The sequence below is a fragment of the Dipodomys merriami genome, unplaced genomic scaffold, assembly GCF_024711535.1.
Source record: "Dipodomys merriami isolate MVZ:Mamm:240054 unplaced genomic scaffold, mDipMer1.0.p SCAF_435, whole genome shotgun sequence".
In the NCBI taxonomy this organism is placed as follows: Eukaryota; Metazoa; Chordata; class Mammalia; order Rodentia; family Heteromyidae; genus Dipodomys; species Dipodomys merriami.
The window spans coordinates 519233-539077 of NW_027205993.1; the positions used below are offsets into that span (position 1 = coordinate 519233).

General features: G+C 47.5%; 2 protein-coding genes across 2 annotated transcripts in view; one reads left to right on the top strand and one right to left on the bottom strand.

The window, feature by feature from the left end:
* LOC138807819 (metal transporter CNNM4) overlaps positions 1-14985 on the bottom strand; it is a 47056-nt gene extending 32071 nt beyond the window's left edge. The window contains exon 1 of the mRNA XM_069993603.1: positions 13584-14985. Within this exon, the coding sequence (XP_069849704.1) occupies positions 13584-14985 (1402 nt within the window). The remainder of the gene's footprint in view (positions 1-13583) is intronic.
* Positions 14986-18856: 3871 nt separating this feature from the next.
* On the top strand, positions 18857-19152 carry LOC138807835 (small ribosomal subunit protein uS14). Its single transcript, XM_069993633.1, has one exon. The coding sequence runs from the start codon at positions 18883-18885 to the stop codon at positions 19051-19053; it is 171 nt and encodes a 56-aa protein (XP_069849734.1). The 5' UTR covers positions 18857-18882; the 3' UTR covers positions 19054-19152.
* The last annotated feature ends 693 nt before the right edge of the window (positions 19153-19845 follow it).

The following is a 19845-nucleotide window of genomic DNA, read 5'->3' on the forward strand; positions in this document are numbered from 1 at the left end:
CATCTAAGGACTAGTATTTCATAAATGTCAACCACAACAAACTGCAGGCACTTCCTTCTCCAAGCTACTTTCTCCTCTCCCAGAATGAAAACCTTTCTCAAAGGGGCAGGCTAGAAGCCATTGCCTGCTCACAATACTGTCTTAGACAACTCTAAAAAAAAATAGGGTTTGGGACTGGGAAGATGGCTCAGTGGGAGAGTGCTTGCTTCACATGCATGAGGCCCTAGGTTTGAGTCCTCAGCATCACATAAACAGAAAAGGCTGGAAGTGGCGCTGTTGGCTCAAGCGGTAAGAGTGCTAGCCTTGAACTGAAGAGCTGAAGGACAGCGTCCAGGCCCAGAGTTCAAGCCCCAGGACTGTCTTTGTTTTTGGCTGATTGGTTTTTGTTTTTGTCTTTATTCTTTGGTGCTTGGAGGCAAGGACTCACCATGTAGCTCAGGTTAACAGCAAACTTAGTATGTAACCCAGGCAGGCCTAGAGCTCCTGCTCCTCCCACCTGTGATTAGAACTCATGCTCCTCCCAAGTGCTGTGATGACAGGTATATACCACCATAAGAAAAGCTTTTAGTGTGTGTGTGCTGGGGAATCAAACCCAGAACTTTGTACATGCAGACAAGTGCTCTATCACTGTGTTATACCCCAGCAGAAAAGCATTCATTTTTTTGCGTGTGTTGGCACTGGGACTTGAACTTGGCCTGGGTGCTGTTCCTTAGCTTTTTTCACTCAAGTCTAGTTCTCTACCATGTGAGCCACAGCTCCACTTCTGGCTTTTTGCTGGATAACTGGAGATAAGAGACTCGGAGACTTTCCTGCCTGGGCTGACTTCAAACCTTGATCCTCAGATCTTAGCCTCCTGAGTTTCTAGGATCACAAATGTGAGCTACTGGTTCTAGACTAAAAAGCGTTCTTGAAGGTTGATGGTGTAGCTTAGTGGTAGTATATCATGAAGGTCCCAAGTTCAATCACTAGCACTATAAAACAAAACAAAAAGCTTTTCTTTGCTCTAAGTCTAGGGTTTTTGCCAGGAGATAGGGCTTCCAGCACTGCATCTATGTTTCAACCAAAGTAAATACCCAGGAAGTAGCTGAAGCCTCAGAATCCTGAAATGAAAAAATCAAGTAGAGGGGCTGGGAAGGGGGCTTGGTGGTAGAGCGCTTGTCTTGAATGCATGAGGCCCTGGGTTTGATTCCTCAGCACCACATAACAGAAAAGGCCGGAAGTGGCACTGTGGCTCAAGTGGTAGAGTCCTAGCCTTGAGTTGAAGAGCTGAGGGACAGTGCCTAGGCCTAGAGTTCAAGCCCCACAACCAACCAAAAAAAAAAAAAAAAGAAAGAAAGAAAAAGAAAAGAAAAACTCAAGTAGAGAGGCAGCAGGTACATGAGACCACACTCCTTCCGCTGCTATCACCCCCAAATTATGTTGGGACACCACTGTTGGCAATCAGGATGGCAAGCAACATTTTCCGGCCTAGAGTTCAAGCCCCACAACCAACCAAAAAAAAAAAAAAAAAAAAAAAAAGAAAGAAAGAAAGAAAAAGAAAAGAAAAACTCAAGTAGAGAGGCAGCAGGTACATGAGACCACACTCCTTCCCCTGCTATCACCCCCAAATTATGTTGGGACACCACTGTTGGCAATCAGGATGGCAAGCAACATTTTCCAATTTGCATACAAAAAAGTGCTTGGTGGTAGAGTACTTGCTTAGCACGCCCAAAAAGGAAGAGAATGATCTTAGTTTTTGCCCTTATGTACATTTTTTTCCTTACTTAACACTCTAGCTTGTTACTCTTACAAATAGGCACCAAGGTCAAGATAAGATAGTATCTAAATTAGCATATAATTATATAGTGGACTTTTTTTTTAGAGCTGGATGCATTTATAATTCCAAATAAGGCACCACCCTGAACCCTGAACAGTGGAGCAGCCTGCCACATGAGCCAGAGATTCAGAGTCATCATGGCCACAAGCTGGTGTCAGTGCCAAGTGGGCACCTTCTGGACAATAATAACAGTGATTGTTAAAATAGCTAATATTTACTGCACAATTATGTGGCACTGGGCAGGGAGCTTAATGCCTTACTTGCCTGATTCCTCTGGTCCCCACTACAATCCTGAGGTGCACAACACCATCAACAAGCATGACCAAATCACTAGCCACAATGGAGAAATTTTTCTAAGCCTAAGAGTCAGTCACTATTTTGAGCAGTTCATGACACACATAGGCTGCACACACAAGCTTTTACTCACCTTTTAAACTTATTTATCTGTTGAGACAGCATCTCACTGTACAGCTAAGAATGGCCACAAATCTAAGATCCTCCTGCCTATCTACTGAGTGCTGGGATTACAGGCATGTTCTATCACATATGGCTTACTGTTAACTCTGAGTAGTGTGACTAAGATATACTTAATGTTATAACACAAGACTCCAGGTTATAGTGTATGTGTGTACAGGTTTGTGTATGAACCTGTGTGTATGGAGGTGGGAGGGTGTTGAGTGGCCCTGCCAGTGTTTGGGGAAGGGTGAATGAGCGCACATGTGTGTGTGTGTGTGTGTGTGTGTGTGTGTGTGTGTGTGTGTGTGTGTGTGTACGTGCGCGCACATGCACACATGCGCGTACCTGGGCATGTGTAGGGAATAAGAAGGTATGTGTGGTCATATGAATGGGCCTCCTGTGCATGGGGGAAGGGAAGGTACACAAACACACGTGTGTCTGCTGTGCCTGTGTGGGATAGAAGGGTGAGGGTGTGGGTGTGGGTGTGTGGGCAAGTACAGGAATGAGTATGTGTGTAGGGTGGGGGTGAAGATTCTCTTTCCAAGGAGTCTCCAGGCTGCCTGTTGGCCAGAGACCAGACGTTCCAGAGAGCCCGAGGAACCAGTCTTTCTAGAACCCTGCCCAGGTCACAGTAAATCAGCCCTGCAGCATAGAAGCGACTCTGAACCTAACCTCTGAGGAATGCTCCAGAGCCACCAAGTTTAACCCGCAGCAAAACAGGCTGGTACTCCACACCTGCCCCTGGGCTCAGCTTCCTGCAGAGCCACACAGGGCAAAGAGGCTCCTCTCAACTGTGCAGGGACAAGAATGGGGTTTATTTCTTATTGAAAAGCAATCTGAATAATCAATCTAACCTGTGTTCTAAAAGAGCAGGACAAATGGTAACCCCTTAATAATAATAGAATTATATATATATATATATATATATTTTTTTTTTAAAGAGTATGTGAATAATTTCTGTGTGAAAATAGCTGTGTCCATTGCAATTCTGTGTGTGCGCTCTCATGCTCCTGAGCCTTGAACTCAGTGGCCTGGGTGTTGTTCCCAAAGGATTTTTCAAGGCTAATGCTTTACCACTTTAGCCACAGCTCCACTTCCAGCTTTTTTTCCCCCAGTCCTGGGGCTTGAACTCAGGGCCTAAGCACTGTCCTTGAGCTTCTTTTGCTCAAGGCTAGCACTCTACCACTTGAGCCACAATGCCACTTCTGGATTTTTCTGTTTATGTGGTACTGAGGAATTGAACCCAGGGCTTCATTCACACTAGGCAAGTACCACTAAGCCACATTCCCAGCCCAACATTTCCAGCTTTTTTGTGTGTGTGTGATTAATTGGATATAAGTCTCATAGACTTTCCTGCCTAGGCTAGCTTTGAACCTCAATCCTCGATCTTAGGCTCCTGAGTAGCTAGGATTATAGGCATGAGCCACTGACACCCAGCAAGAAAAACATTTTTTGACTAAAACAATAAAAGTAAATTTTTGTTCTTTTCCTTTTTTAATCTATATCATCTAGGCTGGTCTTGAACTCATGATCCTCCTATGTCAGGTTCATAGGGGTATGTTTGCTAGATTTATGGGTTTATATCACCACACTCAGCCATGAAAATCAATATCTATTTAAGTTGTTATAAGGGGCTGGGAAGTTGGCTCACTGGTAGAATGCTTGCCTTGTATGCATGAGGCCCTGGGTTCGATTCCTCAGCACCCTATAAGCAGAAAAAAAGCTGGAGAGGTGCTGTGGCTCAAGTGGTAGGATGCTAGCCTTGAACTGAAGAGCTGAGGGGATAGTGCCCAGGCCCAGAGTTCAGGCCTCACGACAAAAAAAAAAGAAAAAAAAATGTCACAAGGGATGGGAATGTGGCATAGTGGTAGAGTGCTTGCCTTGCATGCATGAAACCCTGGATTTGATTCCTCAGTACCATATAAACAGAAAAAGCACCAGACACCGGTGACTCACACCTAGCTACTCAGGAGGCTGAGATCTGAGGATCACGGTTAAATGCCAGCCCAGTCAGGAAAGTCAGTGAGACTCTTATCTCCAATAGACTTTTTTTTTTGGTCGGTCATGGGCCTGAACTCTGGGCCTGGGCGCTGTCCCTCAGCTCTTCAGCTTAAGGCTAGTGCTCTACCACTTGAGCCACAGTGCCACTTCCTGCTCTTTCTGCTTATGTGGTGCTGAGGAATCAAACCCAGGGCCTCATGTATGCAAGATAAGCACTCTACCACTGAGCCATCTTTCTAGCTCCTCCAATAGACTCTTATCTCCAATAAACCACCAGAAAAATGGAAGTGGGGCTATGGCTCAGGTGGTAGAGCGCTCATCTTGAGCTGAAGAGCTCAGGGACAGAGCTCAGGCCCAGAGTTCAAGGCCAAGGACTGGCAAAAAAAAAAAAGTTGTCCAAATATATTAAAATATTTGAGGTGGTTCCTTTTTGTTCAAATGCTGGTGGTTTGTTTTGGTGTGTTTTCTGAACTTCTGGCAGTGAGATGTCTCTCTTTTATGACTATGAAGAAGTAAAATTCTAATAAAAAAGAAAGTACCCTGCCAGGCGCCAGTGGCTCACACCTGTAATCCTAGCTACCCAGGAGGCTGAGATCTGAGGGTCACAGTTCAAAGCCGGCCTGGGCAGGAAAGTCCGTGAGACTCTTATCGCCAATAAACCACTAGAAAACCAGAAGTGGTACTATATAGCTCAAGCGGTAGAGCGCTCACCTTGAGCTGAAGAGCTGAGGGACAGCGCCCAGAGTTCAAGCCCCATGACTGACCAAAAAAAAGAAAATACCCAATACATGGAACATGAATAGAAGTAAGGAATATATAATCTATAAGATAAGCCAGGATTTTTTTTTTTTGAGTCCGGTCATGGGGCCTGAACTCTGGGCCTGGGCGCTGTCCCTCAGCTCTTCAGCTCAAGGCTAGCATTCTACCACTTGAGCCAGAGCGCCACTTCCAGCTTTTTTCTCTTTTTGCTTATATGGTGCTAAGGAATCGAACCCAGGGCCTCGAGCATGCAAGGCAAGCACTCTACCACTGAGCCACCTTCCCAGCCCTAGCCAGGATTTTTTTTATATGGGCTCAATGCCTCTTATAATAGGACACCACCACATCCTCAGGCTCAGGAATGAAGACAGGAGTACCATAGTTCAGGATGAATGGGAGGAACTTGTCCAATCGAGAAGCCCCCAAAGAAAGCTGTGCCCTCATAGCAGATTCAGGGACAGAGGCCAAGAGTAGGGCTGATGCAATGGCAGCTGTGGCTATCCTCTCTTAGCCTAGGGCCATGGTAGGCATCTAAGGAAATTGGATAACTCACACCCTCAGAATAAGTTCTGTCCAGTTCAAAGAATCTCTTAGAGCGAAAAGGAAGAGAGCCAGCACTGGGATAAGCAGGGTAGCCATCTATCCCCTGTCCCCACAGGCTGGGGAAAGGAACTAGAAGGCTCTACTATTGTGACAGAAGGGTCCAGTCTACCCTCCTTTTGAACACACTCTCCCAGGCTGGGCAGCCTTTTGGAAACCAACATTCAGTGAGGACTCAAACATGTTCACTGGGCTAGCTCTAATGAGACTGAGGCTGGCAGGTAAATGAACTCAAATGACAGGCTTCATCCTGTTCAAAGATTACCTTGCTGTTCAGTGGGTCAAGCTGGTCCCTATGACAACACTGGGGTGGCGAGGGGTACAGAGAAAAGTCATAATGATCTGTACCTTTAAGAGCCTTCAGGGCTGGGAAGGTGGCTCAGTGGTAGAGCGCTTGCCTTGTATGCCTGAGGCCCTGGGTTCGATTCCTCAGCACCACATAAGCAAAAAGAAAAAAGCCGGAAGTGGCGCTGTGGCTCAAGTGGTAGAGCACTAGCCTTGAGCTGAAGAGCTGAGGACAGCACCCAGGCCCAGAGTTCAGGCCCCACAACTGGATTCCCCCCTCCCCCCCAAAAAAGCCTCTAAGCTGAGTGCCAGTGGCTCTCAGGACTGTAATCCTGCTAAGGAAGCTGAGACCTGAGGATCTCAATTCAAAGCCAGCCTGGGCTTTGAGAGTCTGTGAGACTCTCATCTCCAATTAAGCAGCAAAAAAGCCAGAAGTAGAGCTGTGGCTGAAATGACAGAGCACTACCCTTAAGCCAACAAGTTCAAGAAGATGGGTACTGGTGGCTCACACCTGAAATCCTAGCTACTTAGGAGGCTGAGATCTGAGGATCATGGTTCAAAGCCAGCCCAGGCAGGAAAGTCTATAAGACTTATATTTCCAATAAACTATTCAGAAAAAGCTGGAAGTGAAGCCGTGGCTCAAGTGGTAGAGCACTAGCCTTGAGTACAAAGAGGCTCAGAGACAGCACCCAGGCCCTGAATTCAAGTGAGCATACATGTTTCTCTCTCTCTCTCTCTCTCTCTCTCTCTCTCTCTCTCTCTCTCTCTCTCTCTCTCTGTCTCTTCTCTCTCTCCAGAAAAGGTTGAAACAGTCACAAGAAGTAGAAGCACCTCCGCCCAAAGTTGATGCCAAAGACTCATAAAGCTAACTTCCAATCTGGCAGCTGTCACCCAAGTTCTTCCAGAATTTGAAAGGACCAAAGTGGTAAATGTCATGTTGACCCACCCTTGAATATCCAGCTGAAACATCCCCTTGTTACAGCATCTCCCCAGGTCCCTTCCCTTATTTCTTGTTCCCATAAGAATAGGTCTGTGATCTTGTATTCTTGGGTGCTCATCTATTTCAAGACTAAATCTTTGTTCATTATGCCCCATCCTGACCTGAGGTGTCAGAAACACATTAGAGTTAATTAAAAATATAGAGTTTTGTAAGTAAACACTGGTGTGCTAAGAAGCTCTGACTAGGGCCTAGACACAAGGCAGTGGTTCCTGCATGCTATCAGGAGCTTTAGGAACTAAGAGACTGCTTTGTGCTCTGGCTTCTGAGTGGAACCAGCCTGTATACAGCACAATGCCAGCACATACTGGCCTGCTCCACAGAACAGTACCAAAGGGAATGTGAGCAGTTGACTGGCCAGTGCTTTGTCAGCTGTCCTGTGCCCTGTGCCCAAAGTACCATTCATAAGTAGGCAGCAACTATCACTTTCATATACACCTGCCCCAGGCAGCTTCTCAAGATCAAATCACTGACTTGAGATTGTTTCCAGGAGGCAGATGGATACCAGGTATACAGCTGCTTTTGTTTTCTGCTCCTCACTGAATACCTTGGAGCTTACTGTCCCATCCCAGAGTCTATGCTTGCTAAATTTCTCCACACTAGCAACCCTAGCACCATCTTTCACACCTTGTCACATTCTTCATGCTCTTGGGTGACTAACACCTTCCAACCTGGTCCTGGCCTCTCTCTGCAGCCCAATGAGGGCACTTTCATCTGCACATGGAGATATTTTGCACATTCATATGGTCCAGGACCAGTAGTACCACCTGAGACCTTGTCAAAAATACAATCTTAATGGGGCTGGGAAGGTGGCTCAGTGGTAGAGTGCCTGCCTTGCATGCATGAGGCCCTGGGTTCAATTCCTCAGCACCACATAAGCAGAAAAATCTGGAAGTGGCCTGTGGCTCCAGTGGTAGAGCTCTAGCCTTGAGCTGAAGAGTTGAGGGACAGTGCCCAGGCCCAGAGTTCAGGCCCCATGACTGGCGGAAAAAAAAAAACAAACAAAAAAACAATCTTAACACAATGCCCACATAATCTAAGTAGGAGAATCTGCTGTACAAGATGTTGGGCAGGGGCTGGGAAGGTGGCTCAGTGGTAGAGTGCTTGCCTTGCATGCCTGAGGCCCTGGGTTCGATTCCTCAGCACCACATAAGAAAAAAGCCGGAAGTGGCGCTGTGGCTCAAGTGGTAGAGTGCTAGCCTTGAGCTGAAGAGCTGAGGGACAGCGCCCAGGCCCAGAGTTCAGTCCCCACGACCGGACCCCCCCAAAAAAAATAACAAAAAAACACAAAATGTTGGACAGAGGAGGAAAATAGAGGATGACACCATAATTATTACTCTATCTCTTCCCTGCATCCTTATCAAACTCCCTCTTCATCCTCCTCTCCCTATAGCAGTTAAATGACCTTATTGAAACTGAATGCTGGTGGATCTGTTCAAAGACAGCCTGGGGAGGAAAGTCAGTGAGACTCTAATCTCCAATTAACCAGCAAAAAGCCAGAAATGTGACTCAAGTGGTAGAGTGCCAGCCTTAAGAGAAAAAGCCAAGGGCTGGGAATGTGGCTTAGTGGTAGAGTGCTTGCCTAGCATGCATGAAGCTCTAGGTTCTATTTCTTAGTACCACATAAACAGACATAGCCAGAAGTAGTGTTGTGGCTCAAGTGATAGAGTGCTAGCCTTGAGCAAAAGAAGCTCAAGGACAGTGCCCAGACCCTGAGTTCAAGCTCCAGGACTGTGTGTGTGTGTGTGTGTGTGTGTGTGTGTGTGTGTGTGTGTGTGTGTGTGTGTGTGTGTGTCTGTGTGTCTGTGTGTGTGTCTGTGTGTGTGTGTGTGTGTGTGTGTGCACCAAGTAAGAGCCAGAGGCCCTAAGTTCAAGTCCCAGTACCATCACAAAAAATTTTAAAAATAGCCAGACATTGGTGGCTCACACCTATAATCCTAGCTACTCAGGAGGCTGAGATCTGAGGATCCCGGTTCAAAGCCAGCCCAGGCAGGAAAGATGGAGACTCTTATCTCCAATTAACCACCAGAAAACTGGATGTAGTGCTGTGGCTCAATGTGGTAGAGTACTAGCCTTGGGCAAAAGAGCTCAGGGCCAGCACCCAGCCTAAGTTCAAGACTTGGACTGGCACCAAAAAATAAAATAAAATAAATAAACCAATAACATTATCTAAATCTCAAGCTAGAAACCTCTGACATTAATCTGACCTTCCCTCAGCCCCTTGTACCCCTATCAGTGCATTCAGCATAGCCAAGTCTTGGTTTGCACATCCACCTTCCTGGTAGACAGTAAGTTCTGTAAACAGGACTGATTTATTCACCTCTGATCCCCAACAGCCAGCACAGTGTCTGACACACAGGCTGTACAAAAAGTTAGATGCTTGTTGAACAAATGAATGAACAAGCAGATTCGGGGGGGGGGGGTAGGAGGATAAGTTACTGAGAATGTGTCAGAGGTGAGGAACCAAGGGAATGAAAAAAACATGCAGTGTTGTTTTGACTGTATGAAGTTGTGCCAGGAATAAAGTTAAGTGAGGAAAATCTGACATGGCCCAGATGGAAGTATGGGAGAGATTTTTTTTAGAGAAACTATTTCTATTTGTCTTTCCCTTCCAAAGTATACCCCACTAATTTGCTGAGAGTAGTAGTACCAGGTCCAAGGTCACCTCATAAGTCAGTGCCCCAGCTGGGTGGGGTTTATATCCAGCTCTACACAGTGGGCTAGAAGGTTATAAGGTGGGTGGGGAAAGATAAGAAGGCTAAGGATGAGTTAAGTACCTGGGAGGGGCAGGAACGTGGGAGGGGGGCACAGGAGAAGCTAGAAGGTAGGCTCAAGTGGGGCTTGAGCCCCGAAGCTCCACTTGGGGAGTTCATTCATATAACTTAACTTTAGGGTCTACAAAAAAATCTGAAGTGGAGGCAAAATGCCAACTGGGCCAGGAGGAGCAGGGTGTCATTGTTCTAGGATTCCTAGTTATGGACAACACCCCAGTATTGCAAACAGTTCTAGGAGAGGTTCCAGTAGAAAGGCCAAGGTTCAAACCACATGAGCCTCCGTGCCTGACTGGTTGGCATGTCTTGGTACCACAAGAGTCTTACTGCTGAGATCCTACAGCACCTGGCATTATGTTCTGCCTGAGACAGGAGGGGTCAAAAAGCATCTCATGCTAATGCTTTTAAAGTAAGAGGCCACCACAACTTATGAAAGAAGTTCTTGCTTTAGTCCTAGGGGCAACTCAGCCCCCTACATGCCTGCACTGACTCCTCAGCCAGCCTCTGGGTGTGCAGGAGCACTTTCATATTAATGAGGAAGACTATGGAAACTCCCCATGGCCAAAGACTACTTTCAGACAAACAGAAAAAAGATCCAAACATCACACTGAAAGCCCAAACTCTGCTTCTTCGGGCATCCTGAGCCATTCATATATGTTACCACAAGAGCTTCCTCAGACTCTCCAGGAGGCAGCTGGAGAGGTCAAGCCCCTGATATAACATCACATCCATTTTACTATATCCTACATCAGCTCCTAGAAATCCCAACAATTCTGGGATGAGAGTCATTCTCTCCCAAACCTGACAGGTCATTGGTTCATTCATTTATTCACTCATTTATTCACTGAGGCCTTACATTCTAGGGACAAAAGATACATCAGTGACCTTTTGATGAGCTCTGCTCTTTCTTATATTGTAGTAGGAGGGGACAAACAATACAACAAGTCAATAAGCTACGCAGACGTTGGAGAATGAGATGTGCTATGAGAACAAGAAAAATTAGCCCAGGGTAGGGGAGATTGTGGGGCAGGAGAGATTGGGAAGGTCAAAAGGAATGGGAGAGGATTATAGGCTCCAACAGGTTGATGACCAAAAGGCCTCAATAAGGTGATGCTAGAGTGACTTGAAGGAGAGAAGAATAAGCCAGCATTACATCTGGGAAAGAACATTCTCATCTGAGAGAGCAGCCAAGGCAAAAGCCCTAATGTGGGAAAGACCTAATATGTTCAAGGAACAGAAACCAGTCTTCTCAGACAGTCACCCATTCATTTGTTCATTTGCTCACCTGTTCAACAAACATGCACTGAAGATCATGTCTTAGCTAAGAACTGAGTACTGAAAAAAGCAGCTTACCCACCACCAGGTACAGAAGGGTTCTGCACCCAAATTTTGGGTGTAGGGCAAAAACCCTCTGAATCATGCCAGCTCTAATTTTGGTGCTGCTACAGTACTGTGCTGAACTTGTTCACTTTTCTTCCCCCCCAAAAAAGCGTTCTTCAGGACTGGAAGTGTGGCTAAAGTAGCAGAGTGCTTGTCTAGCAAATGCAAGGCCAGGAGTTCAAATCCTAATACCACAGATACAGCCTTCAAACATTAAACTTATAAAGAAAACTTTTTAAGTTACAGCCATAAGCTAGGTGTTTTCTATGTCCTGGGTAGCTTCAGAATAAAGATGCCAGATGGAAAGATTTGGGAGAGGCCACACGGAAGGAAGCTGGTGTGATTATTTATGAGCACTAGCGCTATGTCTTCCAAGACCTCTGGAACCAGGAAGGGATAGCATAAGACTACCCCATTAAATTCACATCTCCAGGGCGACCTACTATATACTTGGTAGATTGGGTTTACTTTTCCAGGAATTGCTAGTACTCCTGCAAGGCTCAGGCTACCGGCCTCTGTCAAAGAGAATTTGGTGAACCAAACTGGATCTGAAGAATTCAGCTTAGCAGAGTTCTAGCCTAAGAGATACCAGCTCCATTTCCCAGCTTAATAAAAAGACACTTCTTCACAAGATAGGGTCCAAAGATGGTCCTGCCAAGACCTGGAAGCTCCCACACATGAGAGTTCTGCCCTGCCTTCAAGGGCTGGAAGCCAAGCTAGGTCAATCAATACAGGCTGGATCCAGATCCTGCTGAACTGATGGGGAAGTCTTTAGGGTGTGTCACCAGTAACAATCATAAAGACCACAGAAGTAGGTGAGGAGGAGGCCATCCCATGAATTCTCCTCAGGTTCTTGACAAAGCCACAGGGGAGGAGGTCTTCAGGATCCTAGCTGCCTGGTGGAAGTGGGGCACACCAGTAGGTTTGCACCACAAAATCATCTCCCAGACTCTGTCATCACCACCAGGAATCTATGTCCCTCTAGTATGAGTGACACTGTCACCTGGGCTGTCTCCATTCTAGTTTAAATTCTCAAGTCATTCTCAGATATGATCCTGAGAGTTTATCTGGCAAAGTTAAAAGGGGATAGTCACAACTTGCCACCCTGACCTCAACAATGACCAGGGTATCTTTTCAGACAAAACCTGGCAAGGCCAGCTTCTCCTTCCCTATCCTGCGCCCAGGCTATCATCCACTCTCTGATCCAGAAATGACGGTAGGCTTGCTCGTAGCTAGAGTTCAGTAGTAGCCTCAGCCAGTAGTATCTCTGAAAAGAAGGTTAAGGTGGTGTCTAAGAAGCAATTGTCTTAAGTTTAGAAGAAGCTTGTCTCATCCCCAATTCCTTTTCAAAGAGCTTTCCTCTGCCTTCACATTTCCTTCTGCCTAGGAGGGTTTGGCTCCATAATTGACTTGTTTACTGACACTCTGAGGGCTTCTGGGTGGCAGAGGTGGGAGGCAAGTTTTGTTGGAAACAAGGACAGGGGTGTGTTCCCTGAGCTTTGAGGCTGGGGAGTCAACTCTTCAAGTGTCTAACTACCTGAGATCAGGCCAAAAAAAGCCCTGAAGATTGAAGATTCCCAACAGACCAGAGAAGACAAGCTTGTTCAGTGTGTGGGAAAGACAGAACAATAACTGAAACTTAATCTGCTTGCTTCTGCTGAATAGTAGAAAGTGTTAACGACATTGTCTTAAAGGAGAGCCAACTAGAGACCTCTCAATTCTGCTGTGAGTTTTGGAGTGCCAATGATGCCACTCTCAGCTCAAAAGCCTTCCAGGGTTCCAAACTCAGAATTGAATTTACTATATACTTCAGGCTCCAATTACTCTACTCTAGCCTTTTCTGTCATTGACCACTGATCTGCAAGGGCCATTATGTTAGCTAAACAGGAGTACCTGCTGAGTCACAAACACTTCTTTGGCTTCACCAAAGGGTTCTGGCCCTAGTACCAAGCCACTCCATTTTTTTATTTTTTTATTTTTTTTGTGGGTCGTGGGGCTTGAACTCTGGGCCTGGGCGCTGTCCTTCAGCTCTTCAGCTCAAGGCGAGCACTCTACCACTTGAGCTACAGCGCCATTTCCGGTTTTCTGGTGGTTTATTGGAGATAGGAGTCTCACAGTCTTTCCTGCCCGGGCTGGCTTTGAACCGTGATCCTCAGATCTCAGCCTCCTGAGCAGCTAGGATTACAGGCTTGAGCCACCAGCGCCCGGCTAGCCACTCCATTTTTTAAGGCTTTACTCTGTCCTGCCCCCAATGGTCTTGGTCTATTCCTACAGATTTGCAACTGTGCCTTTCCACCTTTGATTCAGCTGAAGCACAAAGCACAGTACCTGGTGAATGATAAATGCTTAAGAACAGTTTCCACTATGCCCAACAGCACTGAGACATAGGAAGTGATAGGCAAAGGGACACAGAGTCACATGAGTAGAATGCTAAAATCAGCAGACCCAAAACACTCAAGAGGTTAGGAGGAGTTACAAAAATATATGTTTTTAACTGGGCTACTGCATCAGTCCTTACCCTTCTTGAACTCCTCCAGCATTGCATCCAATTTGGTGTCATGGAAAACAAAGTGCACAGGGTGGTTGTAGAAGCGGGTGATGGTCTTGAGGGGGGTGCAGTCATCTGGATCCACAAAAGCCAAGTCTTTGACATAAAGAATATCTACAATATTAGACTGCTCATCTTCAAACACAGGAATGCGAGTATAACCACTTTCCATAATTTCTGACATAGTGTTGAAGTCCAGAATAGCATCACTTCGAATCATGAAACAGTTCTGGAGCTGGGTCATGATATCCTCTACAGTTTTGGTCCTCAGCTCCAGGGCACCCTGGATCATATTTAACTCCTCTTTCACGAGGTCATTATAGGGTTCTGTCACCTTCAACATCTCCATCAGCTTCTCCCGATTGTAAACTGTGCGAATCTCCTGACCCAAAAAAAAGTCCAAGAGCTTGCTAATAGGGAAACTGAGGGGGAAGGTGAGCAGCATAAAGAATTTGGTAAGAACGATGGTGTTGGCACCCACTGCCAACCCATGTCGGGAGCACAGGGCCTGAGGTAAGATCTCGCCAAAGATGACAATGCCAATGGTGGAGGAGGCCACGGCCATAAGGCCAGACCCAATGAGGTTGTCCAGGAGGATGGTAAGGGAGGTGTTGACCAGCACATTCCCCAGGAGTAGAGAGCAGAGCAGGTAATTGCCCTTGCGTCTGATTGGCTCGATCTTGCGGGCATATCGCCTCTCTTTCTCAGTGCCACAGTTCTGCACGATGCGCAGCTCCATGGGATCCAGGGCCATCAGCCCCAGGTTGAGGCCAGAAAAGATGCCCGACAACACGAGAAGCACCAAAACCAGGAGAATGTGCATCCAAAGTGGCAAGATCCTCCCGGGTTCCTCCACCATGAAGAGCAGTGAGTCCTTGTCTGTCCATTTGAGCCAAGGCCCGTCAGCCTGTGCCCGGGTGCACAGAGCATACAGCTTCATGTTCTCGCTCCTCCGGAGGAACTTGGTGAGCACCACCAGCATCCCGGACGTGTTCCCGCGGCTCACGTTGACCAGCTGCTGGACGACCAGGTCCTTGGTGAGCTCCAGGCAGTTGGTGGAGTTGTGGGCGGTCTCCGCGTTGTCCACCTCGGTGAAAGAGATCAGATTGCTGGAGACATCGCCCAGACTCTGGCCGTACAGCCTCAGGTTCACCGTGCTGCCCTCCGACACGAAGATGATGCCATCCGGGTTCATCCCACATGACTTGTTGCAGCTCGCCAGCCTCATGCCCACGATCGCACCCCGATGGGGGCTGCCCTCGCCCCCGGCCCCCCGCGCCCACAGCAGCACAAGCAGCACCAGCGCCGCCGGGAGGAGGCGCCCTCGGGCCGGCCCGCCGCCCGGGCGCCCGCCCCCGCCCACCGGCGCCATGTTGCTCCGGCTCGCCGCCGCTGCTCCCCGCGCCCCGCCGCGCGGCCCCACTCGGCGCCGACACTCCTACCCCTGCGCCGCCGCCGAGCCAACTGCCCGGGCCGCGGGCCTGACGTCAGATCAGCGCTCGGCCGCCCCGCCCCGAAGCCCCACGCCCCTTATTTGCATGCGAGGCCCCGCCCCGAGCGTGCCTCTCCCGCTCCCGCCCTTAAGGGGGTCCGGGAGCTTAAGGTGGAGCCGCGCAGGGGCGCTGGAGGACGAGGTCGAGCGCCCTGGCTTTCGCCTCCTGCCCCACCCGGCTTTCGCCTCCTTTCCCAGCGCTCGGCCCGCGCAGGGGCTCGCTGTGTTCCGCTGGAGTCGAGCCTTGCAGACGGCCACGCGGTTCCTGTTCCTCTGCTCCTCGGCCTAAAGTGCTACGTTTCCCCCCCTAGCTCTCCAGCAGCTCTGCCCAGGGCTGTCTGCAGGCGCTGTGAGAAAAATGCATTTCCTGGTTTAGAAAAAGAAAAGGGGAACTAAAAGCTTTAGGTTTGGCATGGCAGCATGCCCCTTGGAGACTTCTCTAGCCTTCTCGCTCCTGGTTTTTATTTTTTTTTTCTTTCTGTTTTTGTCCCAAGGCCAGAAATAGGTCGTCATATCTCCCAGCCGAATACGTTAAGCAGCATGGAAAGCAAATCTGGGAGACAAAGGTTATAGAAGAACCAGATGCTGTCTTAGGCTCAAGTCCTGTCATTTCCATGTAGGCACAAGTATTTGTTTATCGAACATCTCCTACATGCCAGACACTTCATGCTTCCACAATGTCACAGTCAACAAGCTAAAGTTTCCGCGTGCTTAGAGCAGAAAACGCTGTACGCCCGTAGACACCCATTTCACAAATGGAGAAACGGAACCTGATCGCAACTCATAGTGCTGCCAGATGGCTATCGCTAGCCCATTTGTTCCTCTGTAAATGAGAGCTAGAATGCTCATACACCATCACTTGGCTAAGCTTGTGGGAACAGTTCACTTAGACATGACAGGACAGCTCTTTGTGAAGTCTTTGGCTATGTAGTAATAGTAGTTGCTGCTTCTGCCTGCCCTCCCAGAACCAAACCCCTAACCCCAAATTGTGGTGACTGGACAGCTGGGGCAGCTGCATGTGGAAATAAGCAGAGAGGTGCGGCTGTTGGTTTAGCCCTGACTTCCTGGACAGCTCTACCTCAATGTCATTCATGAGCTATGATGGAGAGCCAAGCACCAGGTTGTGTGGGGATGACCACAGATGCCAGCCCTGTGAGGGGAAGGAGACAGTGAGACAAACATCTTTATAATAATTGCAGAGGTGCACTGAGATGACCACAGTCTAGATTGGCCACTGAGTCTTGGAGCGAGTCTTTTACCAGCCCTGGATACAAAGAGCACTTTACTGACTCCTGGCACCAATACTTAGCTTATTTTTATTTTGGCATACAGTTTGCCAATAAAAGCAACAATCAATACCAGCTGCAAAAAAGCCTAAGCAGACACTGGCGCCTGTGGCTGACACCTATAATCCAAGCTACTCAGAAGGCTGAAATCTGAGGATCACAGTTTAAAGTCAGCCCAATCAGGAAAGTCTGTGAATTTTGTTTTTTGGTTGGTCTTTGTTGGTTATGGGCTTAAGCTCAGGGCCTGGGCACTGTACCTGAGCTTTTGTGCTCAAGGCTAGTGCTCTACCACTTTGAGCCACAGAGCCCACTTCTGGTTTTCTTGTGGTTAATTAGAGGTAAGTGTCTCAAGGACTGTCCTCCTCAAGCTGGCTTTGAACCATAGTCCTCAGATCTCAGCCTCCAGAGTAGGCAAGGTGACATGCCTGGTTTAAGTCTGTAAGATTATATATATATATATATATATATATTTTTTTTTTTTTTTTTTTTGCCAGCCCTGGGGCCTGAGCATTGTCCTTAAACTTCTTTTGCTCAAGGCTAGTACTCTACTATTTGAGTTACAACACCACTTCTGGCTTTTTCTGTTTATATGGTACTGAGGAATAGAATCCAGAGCTTCATGCATGCTAGGCAAGCACGCTACCACTAAGCCACATTCCCAGCCTGTGAGAGTCTTATCTCCAATTAATCCCTAAAAAACTGGACATAGTTGGGCTGAGATCTGAGTATTGTGGTTGGAAGCCAGCCTGGGCAGAAAAGTCCCCCTGAGACTCACTTCCAATTAACCACTCAAAACCAGAAGTGCACTTTGGCTTAAGTGGTAGCCTTGAGCACAAAGAGGCTCAGGGATAGTGAGTGCATAGGCCCTGAGTTCAAGCCCCACAACCAGAAAAAAGAAAAAAACCTGGAGGTAGAGATGTAGTTCAAGTGGCAGAGCACCCTCCTTAAACAAAAAAACTAAAGAGACAGGGTTCAGGCTCTGAGTTCAAGCCCTAATACTGGTATACATGAGCACACACACGTAGCCTAATCAGAGAGGAACAATAGAATTATACAGAGTTGTGGAGGAGGAAAAGGAGGCATAGTGGTAGAAGCCTGATTTAAGCAAGCTCTATTGGGGCAGATAATTCTGTAGACAGACAGCCTGAGGAAAATCCTGGCAAGTTGGTATCTTACTGCATATCCATACTGTATCCAGCAGGCCAGATTTTTAGAGAACAGGAGCCTCACAATGGGCACTGACCAAGACATGACAAAAGCTCACTGCCCTTTCCATATCTCCAGTAACCATTTGCATTGCCTCAAAGCAAGCCAAGCTTTCAGGAAGGTTTCTGCCCAGCCCTCCTCATCTCTTCCAGCTGGCCTCAGCCCGAATTATCCTCCCACTGTGTCCTCAGATATTCTCCCATTCTGTTATCGACCAATTGGCTATTTTTATTTTGCCCTTCTCAAACTGTCTACAGATGGAAGCTCTGTAAGTATACACTGAATCTAATGACAGAAACCAATGAAAGAAAGGAAAAATACATTTGGGGACTACTTGAGTTAAAAGTAGGAGCTGCCCGTCTCAGGTGGTTTGTACCTGTAATCCTAGCTACTCAGGAGGCTGAGATCTGAGGATCACAGTTTGAAGCCAGCGAGAGCAGGAAAGTTCATGAGATTCTTATTCCAATTAACCAGCAAAAAGCCAGAAGTAGAGCTGTGGCTCAAGTGATAGAACACTAGCCTTGCATACAGCATAGGCCTTGAGTTCAAGCTCCAGGGCTTGCAGGGAAGAAGGAGAGGTGGGAGCAAATAGAAGAAAAAGGTGGAATCAGTGGTCAGCTAGGGAGAAAATCAGACTGTTAAACTCCAGTTAATTATATGCCCTATGATTATATTCACATCATGATTAGAATAACAGAAGATTCAACAAAAATAGAAATGAAATTCAGGGGCTGGTAGTTCAGAATTAGAGACTTGCCTAGTATGCACAAGGCAATGGATTCCATCTCTAGCACTGCAAAGAAAGAAAGGAAGAGAATGGAAGGGAAGGAAAAGGAAGGGAAATTTCTCCTCACCCTCCTAGGACCTTTCTTTGAACTGTGGAGACAAGGCTTGCACTGTTTAAAATAAATATAAGAGGGCTGGGAAGGTGGCTCAGTGGTAGGGCGCTTGCCTTGCATGCATGAGGCCCTGGATTCGATTCCTCAGCACCACATAAGCAAAAAGAAAAAAGCCGGAAGTAGCGCTGTGGCTCAGGTGGTAGAGAGCTAGCCTTGAGCTGAAGATCTGAGTGACAGCACACAGACCCAGAGTTTAGGCTCCACAACTGGACCCTCCCTCCCCCCACAAAAAAAGAAGCCAAGCATGGTGACTCATGTCTATAATCCCAGCTACTTAGGAATTAGAGGCCAGAGGATCTCAAGTTGCCTGCCCTGGCAAAGGTAGCAGCAAAACTCTCAAAAAATAAAACAAAACCCTTTTTCCTCGTTGGACCTGTGGAAGCAAGATGGGTCACCAGCAGCTGTACTGGAGTCACCCCCGAAAATTCGGCCAGGGATCTCGCTCTTGCCGCGTGTGCTCTAATCGCCACGGTCTGATCCGGAAGTACGGGCTCAACATGTGCCGGCAGTGTTTCCGCCAGTATGCGAAGGACATCGGCTTCATTAAGTTGGACTAAGTGAATGGACTATCCAAGACTTCACGCCCAATGAAAGACCATATTTGTATATAAAATAAAAATTCAAGAAGCCTTCAAAAAAAAAAAAATAAAACAAAAGGGCTGGCCTAGCCAGGTGGCAGTGACTCACGCCTGTAATCCTAAGTACTCAGGAGGCTGAGATCTAGGATCCCTGTTCAAAGCCAGCCAGGGCAGGAAAGTCCGTGAGACTCCTATCTCCAATAAACCACCAGAAAACTGGAAGTGGCGCTGTGGTTCAAGTGGTAGAGTGCTCGCCTTGAGCTGAAGAGCTGAGGGACAGCGCCCAGGCCAGAGTTCAAGCCCCACGACCCACAAAAAAAAAAAAAAAAAAAGTCTGGCCTTCTAGCTCAAGTGTTAGTAAGCCCTGAGTTCAAGTTCAATCCCCAGCACTACAAAATAAATATAAGTGCATGTGTGTGCACGTGCGCATGTACACACACACACACACACACACACACACACACACACACACACACACACACGAGAGGGAAGCCTATCATTTAACATCAGAATCTGGATCCCGATGGCTCATGCCTATAATCCTTGCTACTTAGGAGGCTGAGATCTGAGGATCATAGTTCAGAGCCAGCCCTGAAAGGAAAAGTCTGTGAGACACTGATCTCCAATAAACCACCAGAAAACTGGAAGTAGCACTGTGGCTCAAGGGGTAAGCGCTAGCCTTGAGCTGAATTGCTGAGGGACAGCGCCCAAGCACAGAGGCAAGCCCCATGACAAAAAACAAACACAAAAAACAGGGAAACTCAAAACCCC